Here is a 14,251-nt window from a genome sequence, read left to right on the forward strand (position 1 = left end):
TATCCTGGGTCTCCTGGAACCAGCTGTGGTGGTGACCAGGGCCCCAGTATCCCGCGCTAGTACCCCCTCATTCTCACCCGAAGCTGCCTCATGCGTTCCCCCCTCCCTACTCGAGGACTGGCGACTCTCTACAGGCATGCTCTGGGGACACTGTTCAGTGATTCTGAGATGGTCAACATGTGGGAGTTGCTCTGCTGGGGTTGGGACCCACAGCTGGTCTGGGGCTGGACCCATGCACCCCAGGGTGGACCTGAGGCCCCCTGCCCGCACAGCAGCAACACCAGCTGGTTAAAGCATCCAGGGGCTCTGCCAAGATTGGAGACTGATCCGCAGGGGCCCTGGGGGAGAAGGTGACCAGACCATCTTGACTGCCTAGTTTTCTGGTTCCAGATGTTTCCAATTGTGCCCAAGACACAGAGAAAAAATACTTCCTGTCCTCCAAGTTGTGGCTGTCAAGAGCCCTAAGAGCAGTTGACGACAGTTGTCATCAGTGCTCTGGCGCGGACGGGGCTGCCCCTAACCCTCTAGACGTCCCACTAAAGGAGACTCACACCCAGCATCCTGTGAAGACCCAGATGCCCGTGCTGAGCCCACTCTCACGGGCCCCTCAGCACCTCCTTGGAGGACACATACACAATCAGCCTAAATTGGGGGGTGGGGTACACGAGCCAGGCACCCTGGGCTGCTACCCCCACCCTGGCCAGACCTCGGGGCACCTGCCACCCTGTGCGGAGAACACCTCGGGACACGTGTGCAGGCCCCACGCTAGGAGAGCCTGGCAGGAGGACAGACCCCACCGTCAGTGGCTGCCTAAGGGTCCTGCCAATGGCGGTCTGGAAGGCAGCCGCCTAGACCTGCAGGGCCCCCTCATGGTTCCCTAAAGGACACTCCCCTGTAACCCTAAACACCCCTACAGGTAATGGCGCCGAAAGGGGTGCTGCTTCCAGAGCTCCCAGCAGATGGAGGCGGGGTGGGGGGCGGGGCAGGCAGCGGGAAGGGCAGGAGGGGTCCCCTCCCCCAACACAGGGGTTTCCAGGAGGGACTCCAAGCACCACTCTTAGTGGTGATGGGGCCTGGGGGAGGGTGGGAGGTGGAGGCATGGGCCCGGAGCTTGCTCTCCTGAGTGTGGAGCCTGCCACGCGGGTCAGGGGGCGAAGCTCTCTGTGTCGGGCAGACAGAGGTGGCGAGGGGGCTGGGGAGCAGGACAGGCAGGCTCTGAGCGGAAGATGACAGGGTCCCTGTCCTGCCTGTGGTCCACCTCCTGGCAGGAAAACAAGAGGTGGCTCAGGGCTCGCCTCGTCACCATTTCAGCTGGGTCCAAATGTCAGCAGGCTGGGGTGGGGAACCTGCAAAGAGCTCAGGCCCTTTCGGAACCTCAGGGACCACTGGCATAGCCATGGTGGCTTAGGAGGAGCAAAAGCAAGCCAGCAGCAGGTGGGAGATCCACCTGCCCCACCTGTTCCCCATGCATGTGGGTGGGGCCGCCAAGCTTTCCCGGCAACGCACGCAAGGCCAGCATGCTCAGCTCCAGGACAAGTGGGGGTGGACCAGGAAGTGGCTGATTACCACGCATCCGTGGGAGCACATCTGTGGTCCCAGTTCAAGAGGGACGGACCTTCCCACCCGGCCAGCCCTGCAAGTCACCGTGGGCAGGAGAGCCTGCTGGGGGCCATGCTTTCTCACTCAGCGCCATCTGGAGCTCCCAGGGGTAGGAATGTCTTGGGCTCCAACAACTCCAGGGGGAGAGGGAAGCGGAGGCCATGAGCCCAACAGATGGACGGATGATGTCCCCTTGCAGACGCTGCCTTGATTAGAAAGGACAACGCCCGGGGCATGGGGCATGCAGGGTGGTGTTCTCACTGGGATGGCAACTGCCAGGTCCAAGCCCCTGGGTCCCAGCAAGGGCCCACTCAGCAGCCACTTCGAGCACCCACCACGGGCAGCAGGAACATGGCTATGTGTCAGCTACCGTGCTCTTCACGCCCCAGAAAACCCAAGGTGGGTGGAAGCACCTCCTTCCCATAAAGGTAGTTAAGGCAGGGGACTGGTATGTGCACATGGCCTGCACCGGCGACAACTCAGCCACATCCCTGCCACGTCCCACAGGCTCATTCCACCTACTCCTGATCAGCTTACAAAGTACACCAACAGGCTTCAAAAGGACAGACACGAACGCCCAGTCTCAGAAAATTAGTTTCAAATAGTTAATCTAAACAAATCAAAACTCAAACTGATGAAATAAAGACCACATGGCAGGGGCAGGGAATAAAGGTAGAAGTCGTCATGAATTTATTATTTACACGGTAGTTAAGGACACAAATACAGTGGTCATACAAAAGCGCAGTTCAGAGACTTGGCAACGGATACACAGGTTGATACAGACATTCCAACTATGTTTCCTGCAAGTCAGGATGGGGAGTTAAATAAGGGGGGACACAACTGTCCACAACCACACTGCTGAGGACCCGGGGTCAGAGTCCACTTCTCAAATGCCATCTGGCAATTTCAGGTGGAAACCTGGATGCAGAATGTTGGGGCTGCGGCTGCTAACACCTTGCTGGGAAGGGGAAGCCCACCTCTGCAGAAGGCACTGGGCCACAATGAAAGCCCCCAACTCACTCTGACCCACGCGAGCTCCCTCTGCACTCCCAGAAACACAGCCTGACCTGGCCAAGTGCCCACACCCCAAAACACTTACAGAGTAGCCAGCTCAGGAATCAGAAAGAAGTAAACAGCTGCATTCTGTGCCATCAACACAGCAGTCAGGGCGTCCTAGGACCAGCATCCCTGTGCTGGGACTTTGGGGGCAGGAAGGGAAAACGCAGACGTGGACACCTTTTAGGTCCCTATCTTCCTACGAGTGTCCCAGTTTCCAAACAGAACACACTGCAGGGGGATGATGCGAAGAAATGTGAAAGTACCTATGAACATATATATTGCACCTCGTTTCCAGAGACGGGGGCTCCTGTCTACCGGCCACCACTACTACCTGGTGCCTCTGCTACTGCAAAGTGAGGGAGAGTGTCTCAGGAAACCACCTGGAGCTGGGCTGCCCCAGAAGGTCTTTCTGGGGAGACTCAGCCCTGCTCTGCCTCTTGGCCTCTGTGGGGTCACTATGTCCCAGGGAAAGTCACAAAAGCGGGTGACCCTTCACCCTCCTGGACAATCAGGTCATCAGAGTCACCTGCTTCTTGGCACTTCAGAGTGGATTTCCTTGGGCTCGCTGGCCTTTCTGGGCAACGCTGGCACCTAGGGCAGACACCATGGCCCTTGGTTTTGAGCACATAGATGTTAACACAGATTAAGGGCCAATCTGCACTGGTAATATTGACAGCCTATTTAGAAAATCTCTCAGATTCAAAAGCATTGAGGCAACCGCCACCAAAATAATCACACACGACTCCACGGAGGGGCCCAAGTCTCTCAGTTTGAAATCCTCTCCCGAGGGATCAGCGACACACGACGCGAAGCCACAGCTTCTGCAGTCTTCAGGCTCAGCTTCCTTCTTGCTGCGTCTGGGAAGGTCAGATCGGCGGGCTGCTCTGTGGGGAAGCACCCGCTGCGCCCATGCGTGTAGCCAGCATTTTCTAACTGCTCTGATGATTCAAGAATCCCAGCGGGTCTGCAGTGAGCAGGCATTTCAGTTTACGGTGGGAAAGGAGCATGACAGCCAAAACCAGGTTAATGAGGTCACGAGACACACGGCACACACGGACACACACGTTACTTACACACACATATACACGTGATAGAATTTCTGATGAGAAAATCCCTTCTCCACAGTGACCACACAACAAACCACGAGACGCAGACCACGGAAACCCACGTGCTCTGCTCCCTGCCTCACTCCTTCTACACGAACTCCACACCAGTGCCTGCTTTAGAATTCTTTAAAGTCAGCATCTTCAAGACCACAAAAACAGACATGAAAGAAACAATAAAGACAGATTTCTTTACACAGATTTAAGCCAATAATTTTTAGCAAAATGATACAAAACTGTCTTAACCAAGTAGAAGAAGATCGGTAGTTACAGTAGACTCGGCAGGGACATGGGTGCGCCACCACGGAGGGGACTGAAAGGCTCTTGAATGGGAGTTTGATTCTCTCTGCAACCGGCTCACTGCTTTCGTCCCAGCCCCGCTAGAACCAAGTTCACGGGGGCTCAGTGCAGCCCCTGGCGATGGCAGCGCTTGGAGTCTGTCCGGCTGGGTTTGTGTTTTGTTTCCCCCATGGGCGTCGCTGGGTGGGTGGCCTGGAGAGGTCCCGGTGTTAACATTTCGGTTCTAGACCGGGGGCGTGTCACTAGTAACAGAGTAGATCAGCCATGCATTGTCTGCCCTCAGCAAAAAGGAGAGTTCTCATCGGTGCACGACAGACTGCAGACCACTGGACGCCACCCGACCAGGAATCTGTCGGAGCCAAAGCACAGGAGAAGGTCAGCGTGAGGCCAGAGGAACGGAGCCAGTCGGGCTTGGGCACAAAACACCAGTGACAGTGCCCTGGTGGGCAGGGGACAGATGCCGCCTAGCCCCTCTGGACACGCGCACCCCCAGCTGCTCTGGAAGGTCCCTCGAGTCCAGGATACGTGCAGCAGAAAGAGTGACAGGAAGACGGGGAAGGAAGAGCCATGCAGGCAAGGAGGCTGTGGGGCCGCGAGCTCGTGATCAGTCAGACCAGAGTCCAAGCGGGCAAGAGATGCTTACTCCCAGCCCCTCTTCCTGGAAAGTAGCCTGGTGTTCCAAAAACAGGGACCAGGCCCCAAGCGGGCACTGGGACTCCATGTGGGGCAAGACGTGAAAAGCATTTCCCATCAAGATGTCCCCAAGAGTGCAGTCACGTTACAACTGCAGCTGGTCTCCCACCGCAGCGCCGAGTGGACAGAAGCTGCAAGCCCTCGGCCGGGAGGAGCCACAAGAGTCGCCACCAAGAGGGGAGCCTGGCTTGGATGCCCAGCCATGCACCAACGGCAGGGAGCGGGTGGCTGTGGCTGATGGGTGAATACAGACGAGAGCGTGGTGGACAAGATGCTAGGCAGAGACCAAGTTCAAAAAGAAAAACAAACGAGGAGGACAGAAATCAGTGCTAAAGGAAGAGAGATGACAAAGCCGGGACAGCAGGGACCATCAGGAGTGTCTCACGCAGCAAGAGTGCAAGAGCCCCTGCCAAGCACGGCCCCCACAGCCAGCACGACACGACACACGTCCAGCGACCGACCTGGAACCACGCGGCCCCGAACCTTCTAAGGCCCCTGGGGCCACTGGAGCCGAGACTGGGCTCCTGCTCCCCACGCCGGCTCCCGACTGGAGACCACAGCAAAGGCCAAAGGCCAACAGACAGGATTCTGGGGTCACCCCAGACTGGACAGCCCACCACAGCTGCGCTAGAATCCACGTGAGGAGAGGACCTGGGCCAGGGGCCTTGCTCTACCTGGGGCACCTGGCATGCAAGCCCGACCCCCTGCGTGCTCCCTCCGGTCGGCGAGCGGGCGGCAGCTCCCACCCCGCCCGGCGCCTGCTGAGGAGCCCCGCCGTGAGCACACTCACCCAGTGCTGCCTTCCGACGGGGAGACGTGCAGCTACTTGCCGTGATGTTCGAAAGGAATGCTATTCTGAGGTGGGGGGAAAAGACAGCTGTTGGTAAGGGTTACGCTGGCCGGACCAGCACGTGAGGCCCTCCTGTTTCCGCAAGCACTGCCTCGCCTTGCCTCAACCAGGTCCATGACCACTGGCCAGGGCCACTCGAGGGGACTCAGGGACCACACAGGAGCTCAGTCTCGCCTCTCGAGAGTGGCCCCTGGACATGCAGCCGCTGCTGCTCCTTGAGGATGGATCTGTCAACGGGGCCAACAAGGGAGACCCTTCCCAACTCTCACGTAAGAAAACTGGATGCCCAGACGGCAGCCCCTCCATCAGCTCTTGGCACCAGCGGCTCCCCAAGACCTGTGCTTGGCAGGTGGAGAGGACACCACCTCCCTGTGACAAAAGGACTGGACACATTTCCTCACTGACACAAGGAAGAGGACACGGTTGTGGACCTTACTTGGGGCGCAGGGATTAAAACGAGTAAACCTGAAGGAAAAACTGGCACCACGGACCAGCATCACGCTCTACCAATAGCACTGGATGGAGGAGGCCCTCCTCACAAAGAGAAACGTTACAAACAGGTTCATCCACCAGGAGCCCTTCAGTCTCCACGTTATTCCAGCTAGAGAGGCCAGATTCGCAGGCCGGGGTCAGGGATGTGGGGACTGTGGTCCCTGGAGAAGCACATGGGGGCGAGGAGGAACGGCCAGGACAAGCGACACATATGTCACGCCCTCCCACCTCCAGCTGGAGAGGGTCGGCAGGGCCCTCCCCCAAGCAGGCGGGCGGCTCTGGGTACTCTTGTGCTGAGGGTGAGCTACTCCTTTGCACTGGGTGCATCAGCACAGGACGCAATCTCTCCTCTTCGAGGGGCAAAGAGGAAGCTGGTAGGAAGCAGCCCCCGCCGGGCCACAGAGAGGCCAGGGTCTGTGCACACGTGGTGCCGCCCCCTGGACTGGTGTGTCACTGCCCCTACTCCCGCTCGCATCTTTGCTGGGGAGGGCGATGAATGGAGGCCATAGAGTTGTAAAAGGCGGAGCAACTCTGACCACGTCCTTGGTGGACAAGAGCCTTTCAGAGTCTCTTAGGAAGAGCGCCTGGGGGATGACCAGAAAAACCCAAAGGACCGAGCTGTCCCCAGGATGGAGGGCACCGGGGACACGCCCTCAGGGGCTTTGTCCTCAACATGAAGATCCTAAGGAAATCCCCAGGGTGACCAGGGTGCTTCTTTTGGGAGAGGATACCCCCAAATCGAATCTCTTCAGAGACTTTCCGCCAGTGCTCAGGCCCACATGACACTTCTTCATATGGAAAGCAGAGAGAGAACCAGAGAACAAAGACACGTGATTGTGAGGACAGACCCTGGAGCTGCGTGTGCTCAATGCTCATGGGTCGGTGGCCTGAGGGGTGGACACAAGCTGGAGAAGAGGCTGGACTAAGACCCATAACTACCTGGCACCCTCAGAACCCTCTGCCTCTTCCGTTTCCCTCAACGATCCTCAAAGCAAAAGACGTTTTCTTGTGTTAAAAAAAAAAGTTAAGCCTGTCCCTTCCTTGGTCCTTGATGGCTGAGGTGTTCCGGGGCCCTCAGCCAGGCCCACTTGGCCAGGGGCGGCAAAACACCTCCCAGGACCTGCTCCCAGCTGCTGGCTCATGTGTTCCAGGGCTCGTGGAAGAAACGTGTTAAGCCCTTTCCGTGTCTTGTGGTCACAGAGGAGGGGTGTGGGGCCGGGAGCCCTAAGAGGCCCAATCTCATCACTCTGGCCAGACCTGCTGAGCCCCACAATTCAAACGACCTGCGTCTTCAGCCTCTTTGAGAGAAAATCACCATATAAGAACCCGTTTCTAGTAGAATTACTAGTAAATTCAAGTGTTTGGTAAAGATACTAGTTCACTTGATTAAAGAAAAATGGTCAGGAGCACTTCCTCTGCCTGGGCACACCTTGTTCCTCTGCCAGAAGACCAGCTGGACGCCACAGGACTGAAGTTCTGAGCAATTCTCACAGACCCTGTGCCCTCCTGATCAACATGCTCAGTCCACCACATTCGGCAACAAGCTACACCTACTGCCCAGCAAGCACCGGGGGAGGGCAGGGCGCTAAATGTAAACCTGAGGCATCGTGGTGAAGCAGACGGATGCTGCCCCAGTACATGGCCAGGACCTGGGCTTCCGTCATTCCTGAACTCACCCCCTGCCCACCCAGCAGACACCACCGGGTAGTCCCGGCCCCCGCAGGACCCCTGCCCACCCCCACTGCCCACGGGAGGAGACCCTGAAAGCTAGTTGAGGAAAAACGTCCGCAAGCAGGTAAAGAGCTGCTCTGCTGAGGGAGGCACGTTAGTGAGAACAGAAAAACAGCGAGGAAAGCCAGATGGGGAAGACGACGTGGGTGGAGGAGGCCCCGGGGCCAGGCCCTGCACCTCTGAGCACACTCGCCTCGCCAGAGAGAAGACAAACGTCAGAAGGGGCCTCAGAAGACAGGAACCCTCGGCCCACGGCACGTCGTCAAGCGCTGGGCATGACACTGCAGAGTGACCGCCGGCAATACGCCACCCCCACCCCCCCGGGTTCTCTGCTGGGGCAGCACCTGGCCAACGAGAACAAGGACAGAGTCCCAAAGGCTGGACGTGCCCACGACAAACGGCGTGAGCGGGCTGGCACTTCCAGTCTGCCCAGGGAAGACGGCCAAGACTCCAAAGCTGGCCGGGGGCTGGGGGCCACATGGAGGGCAGCCGGAGAGAAAAGGTCCCGTGGCACATCCCAGCACAACTGCCGGGGGGGCGGGGGGTGCTGGGTGTAGAGCCCTTACCCCACAAAGCTTGTCACAGAGGCTCTCAACCAATGGGCCAAACTGCGAGGGGCACAACATTCCCCCAATGGTTAAAACACCCAAAAATGGGGAGAAAGGGAAGGCAGGAAAGAAGGAAAGCATTCGAAACTATCATCCCACTCTGCTTGGAGCCCGTAAGACCAGACCAAACATGGAGAAGCCAGAGGCCTGCAGCGCCCAGCCTGGGTGAGATCAGGCGCCGGCCCGCGGGGCGCGTACCTGTGAGGTGGACATGCGGGAGGTATCTTGCCGGCCCGTGAGGTCGGACGAGGAGATGTTGACCGGGGCACCGCGGTGCAGCCGCATACTCACTTTCCGCTCTCTTTCCATGCCGGACACGGGCCTAGGAGAGGTGTTCGCTGGAGGAGAGGGAGACAGGGGCGAGCATGAGGCCTCGGAATACGGCCCCACGCTCCAGCACGGGGTATCTCCTCAGGAACCACGTTTAACAAGGACTCTCGGCTGCCTGGGTGTCGGGCACAGGACAGGCTATTGCACCCTAAGACTAGGCCGGCACCACGGGCTCCACTGATGCCCCGGGAGCGAAGCACCAGGTGTCCAGTGGGAGGGCAGCCGGGGCCTCTGCCTACAACGCTTGTCTTGACAGGCAAGGAAGAGGCTGGAGAGGTTTGTGGTGGAGGATGTCGTGCCATGAGAAGAACAAGAGGCAAAGCAACAGAGCTCGCAGGGAACACAATCCTTCAAGAGGCCAACGTCTGGGAAACACATTCCTGAAGGCACTGTCCCAGGGCGTTCCCTGGTCTGTCTAACTTCGGAAATAAGAACTGATCAGAATAAGGATGCACGTGTCTTCGCCCACCAGGCACTCCTGCCCAGACCCCACGAGGTCACACACTGGAGTGTCCAGAGCAAGTGACGCTCAAAACAGAACCCCCACTGCCTGCAGAGCAGGGGCCGGGGTGCAAGCTGCAGCCCCGGGACCACTCACCAGTGTGTGAGGTAGGGGTGAGGGGGGTGGGAGGAGCCACCTCCTGTGTCCCCCTCAGCCGGCCCGAGGCCGTGGAAGGGAGGCCGCGTGTGGCTGGATTTCGGGAGTGTCTCAACCGCTCCTCTCGGTCCCGGCGTTCCCGCTCAGCATCGTCAGCTGCCCGGCTGGCTCCCTACAGAGGAAAGAGGGTGAGACCAGAACTGAACTGGGTTTGGTGAAAAACCACCTGAGGCCCTTGGCTGCCACTCGAGAAAACACCAGGGTGTGTGGGACAGTCTGCCCGCAAAGCCGTCCACAGCCTCGCGGCAAGCCAGGCGTTCTTCCCTCTGGGTCCACACATGGCCCGTCCCACGACCGTGGGCGAGCAGAACCAGGCTTCTCAGTCTCCTCTTCCCAGCACAGCAGAGGAAACCCCCACCCCATCGCCTTAGCACTTCCTCAGAACCCAGACACCAACGGCACCTGGCGGCCCTCTTCTCTGCGACCATTCACACGGGGATGGGAACCAGCCCAGGTCAGAGGTGGCCCAGTGCGGCAACAGTTGGGGGAGTCCGCAAGGCAGGTGGGAGGGACAGCATATGGTTGGCTGAGGGGTCCAACTGGAGCCCAGACGCCCGGGCCAGGCCCATGTCCTGTTGGTGCACTTGAAATAAGGAGGCCGGCAGCCAGGCTCATCCATGCGGGCCATGCGGTGGGCACCGCCTAGGCTAAGCTAGTTGCTCCCAGAACAAACAGCTAGTTACACTTTCAGTGAATATCACACCAGAAATACGGGGACATTTGATTTTACGTGGTGACGCTAAGAAACCTGCCCTCGTAGAGGTCACGTCCTAATTACCAGCGCTGTAAGGCAAGAGTCTGAAAACTGCAGCCCACAGGCCAAATGCAGCCACACCCATTCCTGCAAATACGGTTTTCTTGGCACAGTCACGCCCACTCACTGCCGCACTGCTTGGGCGGCTCTCCAGTTACAACACAGAGTTGAGCGGTCGCACCACTGTGCAGACGGCAAAGTTAAAATTATTGACTGTCTGGTCCTTTACAGAAGAGGTTTGCTGAGCCCCTGGGAGGGATGACAATGTTAGAACAAAGAACTTATTAAAGTGGCTCTGGCAGGAGGCCCACCCTGATGTCCAGACTCCAGGTAACCTGTGGCACCACTCCCCAAGGCTGTCCTTCGAAGGCCATCCTAACAGAGGGGCCTGGCACCAGGATGGCATGGGTGAGGTCCAGGGCAGGCTGGCTCTGCGGGCTGCAGCCCCCCCACCCCTACCTGGTCCCTGTGTGAACACCCCTGCACCTGTGAGGCCATGGGATAAGGCTTCCTGTTTTGCACCCTCTGAAGAGGAGGTTCTGTTCCTACATCAGATTTTGTCACCCTAGAAACGAGCCCATTTTTGTTTTAAGCTCATAGAACACATTTTTAATTAAAGAGAAAGTGGAAATTAAAAAAAAACTGGAATTCTGGCCGTAGTGTTGGAGATTAAACAAACTCATACAACAGTTTCAGGGACAGGTGGCCTGTTTTAGAGAGGAAAACAAATGAAAGTTCAAGCCCCCCCACCCCCAGCCCCGGCAGCGTGCGTGCGCACAACACAGGCTCACACTTAATGAACAAACTAGCTGACAAAGGAAATCAAATATACATCTAGCTCATCACAAGGCCAAACGCAGACCTAACACACAGCGCCTCCCAGGCCACCCGCCCCCTCGGAGGCCGGGCCTCGGCACAGCCTGGTAGGGGGAGGAGTAGGGAAGTCTTCACCCAACCTGGCGGCAGCCACACCCCGTTGACAAGAAACTCACAGGCCAGCGCAGCCACAATGTCCTTCGGATGGATGATGATGATGATAAAATGACCTCAGTGTTCCAAGTAAGAGCCTTGGTCTGGGCAGACCTGCACTGCGGACATACCTCAGGCCCAGGAACCCCGCAGCCCCGTTGCAGCCTTGAGGTGCCTTCTTCACTTGCCAACAGGCATCTGGCTTCCCAGAACCCCTCGTGCTCCCCGTGTGGCAGCCATGCCTCCTGAAGCCCCACCCCGTGTAGCTCCCAGGAAGGGACGGCAGCAGCTAGTGGCCTTCTGCTGACTGGCATGCCCCTTCCACGCTGAGCGGTCAGTGAGCTGGGGGCACACTTACGAATTTGAGCATGTTCCAGTCGAACACGTAGTCATAGGAGAAACCCTGGCGATGGAACAGGTTCCTGAAGAGCTGTCTCAGGTATGAGTAGTCAGGCTTATCGTCAAAACGCAAGGAACGGCAGAAATTCAGGTACGTGGCGAATTCAGCTGTAAAACACCAGGAAACTCGGAGGTAACCAGCAGTACCCCTGACTGGGAGCCAGCATGGTTCTGTCCACAAAACCCTTGACCACTCCCAGCTACCCAAACAGAGGGTGTGAAAGCTGGAACCTGAAACACCGAACATGCTTTGAGGAAAGAGGCTGAGAAAACTGAGCACACAGAGCAAAGGAGAGTTTCATCTGAGGCATTTATCACAGGGGCAGTCCCACAAAAACAAAAGGAAAACTCCCCGAGTTACGGCTCAGGAAGGTAGAGGAGCGCCAGGGACAGAAGGCTGAGGCCAGTTAAAGGGCAGGCCACCTGCTCACTCTTCACCTCCCCAACCATGCAGGACATCAGTGGGGCCTCGGCAGCCAGCCTCTGGGGGGCTTCCCTGGTTCCTTTCCCAAGCCTCACAGGCCCCCGTCCTCCCACAGAACCACAGGGGTGGCTCGCTGTCCAGCTGAGGACACTCACAAGGGTAGCCTTTACACAACACCTCAATGGGAGTGGACATCTTCTTCTCACTGATCCTCTCATACTTCTGCCTCTTGGTAGCAGCCTTCAGGCCCTGCCAGGGCAGCGAGCCCAGGTTGAAGTACATGAGCACATAGCCCAGAGACTCCAGGTCGTCCCTTCGAGATTGTTCTGGGGAGAGAGGACAGCGGGTCAAAGCGGCAAACACCCCGCTTCCTGGGGATGAACTCAGAGCCACAGGGAAGGACACCTGGATTCCTTGTTTCAGCACAAGTGCCCCTGCTGTGCTGTTCGGAGACGCACCGCCACCCGTCAGGAAGCCCCAACACATGCCTGTCTCCCCACGCCCCACAAGGTAAGGTCTCCAGGCCCGGACACCAGCCTCTGCTACAAAGGTTTGACGCCAGCCTCCACACCCAACGTGCTGACCACCCTCAGGGCCCCCAGGAGGCTGTAGGACAGCCGGGCCTGTGGCCGGGGCAGGAGGGCTCACCGATGCCGAGGTGCGTGTTGATGGAGGCATACCGCGCCGTCCCGGTGAGGTTCTTATTCTCGCGGTAGGGGATGTGCTGGTGGGTGCGGGCGTCCCGGTACTTCTTGGCCAGCCCGAAGTCGATGATGTAGACCAGGTTGCCCTTCTTGCCTAGCCCCATGAGGAAGTTGTCCGGCTTCACATCTCGGTGGATGAAGTTCTTCGAGTGAATGTACTCAATACGACTGATCTGCAGGTGGAGAAGCAGGGGTGAGAGGTTGAACCCCAGGCAGTAGCCTGGTGGAGGGAACCCAGGGAACTCAGGCCCACACGCAGACGCACCCTGCCCGCCGAGGGTCACTATCTTTCACAGAGTTAACGAGCTTCCATTTTCTCCCTGCGCACTAACAGCACAATAAGGAAGCAAACAGCCCTGAAGGCCTCATCAAACTGATGAATCAAACCAAGCTTGTGCTGAGCATGCAGGCTGCCCTTCACTTGAGAAAAATGAAGTCTTACCATTTGGTCAGCAAGGAGCAGGACAGTTTTGAGACTGAACTTCCTAGAGCAAAAGTTGAAGAGGTCTTCCAGGCTGGGTCCCAACAGCTCCATCACCATGACGTTGTAGTCCCCCTCAGCCCCGCACCACCGGATGGTGGGGATGCCCACTGCAAGAGAGCCCGCGTCAGCCTGCCTCCTGCGCACCTGCACTGAGGGCACCTGTGCCCACGATGCCAGCAGAGGGCTGGGCAGGAGCAGTCAGAAGTGACGTGCAGAGAGGGTGGGAGGCCAACTTCACGGCAGGGGTGAGACGAGGGGCTCAGGAGGAGGAGCCGCGCTCCCTCCCATACCCCCAGTCTTCCCGTGACTGACATCCTGCACCAGTGCGATGCTTAATGCTTAATTAATGCTGATACACTGTCATTAACTAAGGTCCACACTATTCAGGTGTCCTCAGTTTTAATAACCTCATGTCCTCCTGCTGCTCCAGGACCTGTCTCAGACCCCACATGACATTTACTCACCACATCTCCTCCGGCTGCTCTTGGCCGGGATGGTCTCTCAGACTTTCCTGGTTTGAACGACCCCAATGGTTTGGAGGAGGGCTGGGAAGGGATGTGCAGACTGTCGCTCTACTGGTTTGTCTGATTTTTTCTCGTTATTACTCTGGGCTTGGGGGAGGGAGACCACAGAGGGAAAGTGCCCTTCCCACCACATCCTGTCAGGGTCTGTGCTCTCAACACGACTCCTCACCATGGCTGTGCCCTTGGTCACCTGGCTGAGGTGTGCCTGTCAGGTGTCTCCGCTGGGGAGATCCTCTTTCTCCCCTTTCCATCCTGTTCTCTCTGGGGGGACGTCACCATGTGCAGACCACACTTAAGGGGGGTGTTTGGGCCCCCTCCCAAACACTTAAGGGGGGTGTTTGGGCCCCCTCCCAAACACGGAGGGCACAGCCATCTATATATATGACTTGGAATGCTTCCACACAGATTTGTCTCTTCTCCCCATTTACTTATTTGGTATTTTTTTCCTATCAGTGTGGACCCATGAGTGTCTATTTTATACTTTGGTCTGTACTCCAACACTATGTCACTTATTCTGTTGCACCAAGCATCCCAGCCTTCGTTGCTCCTCCGTGGCTCCTGTGGCCCTTT

General features: G+C 57.7%; 1 protein-coding gene across 4 annotated transcripts in view; it reads right to left on the minus strand.

The window, feature by feature from the left end:
• Positions 1–2,266: 2,266 nt before the first annotated feature.
• The window catches only part of CSNK1D (casein kinase 1 delta), a 34,171-nt gene continuing 22,186 nt past the window's right edge, over positions 2,267–14,251 (minus strand). For 2 of the 4 annotated variants that reach the window (XM_068529911.1, XM_068529913.1), the window contains 8 exons: positions 13,116–13,264; positions 12,618–12,846; positions 12,125–12,295; positions 11,505–11,653; positions 9,364–9,535; positions 8,634–8,773; positions 5,545–5,609; positions 2,267–4,410 (listed from right to left, as the gene is read on the minus strand). In XM_068529911.1, the coding sequence (XP_068386012.1) occupies positions 5,577–5,609; positions 8,634–8,773; positions 9,364–9,535; positions 11,505–11,653; positions 12,125–12,295; positions 12,618–12,846; positions 13,116–13,264 (1,043 nt within the window). In that variant the 3' untranslated portion in view covers positions 2,267–4,410; positions 5,545–5,576. The remainder of the gene's footprint in view (positions 4,411–5,544; positions 5,610–8,633; positions 8,774–9,363; positions 9,536–11,504; positions 11,654–12,124; positions 12,296–12,617; positions 12,847–13,115; positions 13,265–14,251) is intronic. The other 2 variants (XM_068529910.1, XM_068529912.1) reach the window with 1 other exon arrangement.

The sequence above is a fragment of the Eschrichtius robustus genome, chromosome 20 (assembly GCF_028021215.1).
Source record: "Eschrichtius robustus isolate mEscRob2 chromosome 20, mEscRob2.pri, whole genome shotgun sequence".
NCBI classification, from domain to species: Eukaryota; Metazoa; Chordata; class Mammalia; order Artiodactyla; family Eschrichtiidae; genus Eschrichtius; species Eschrichtius robustus.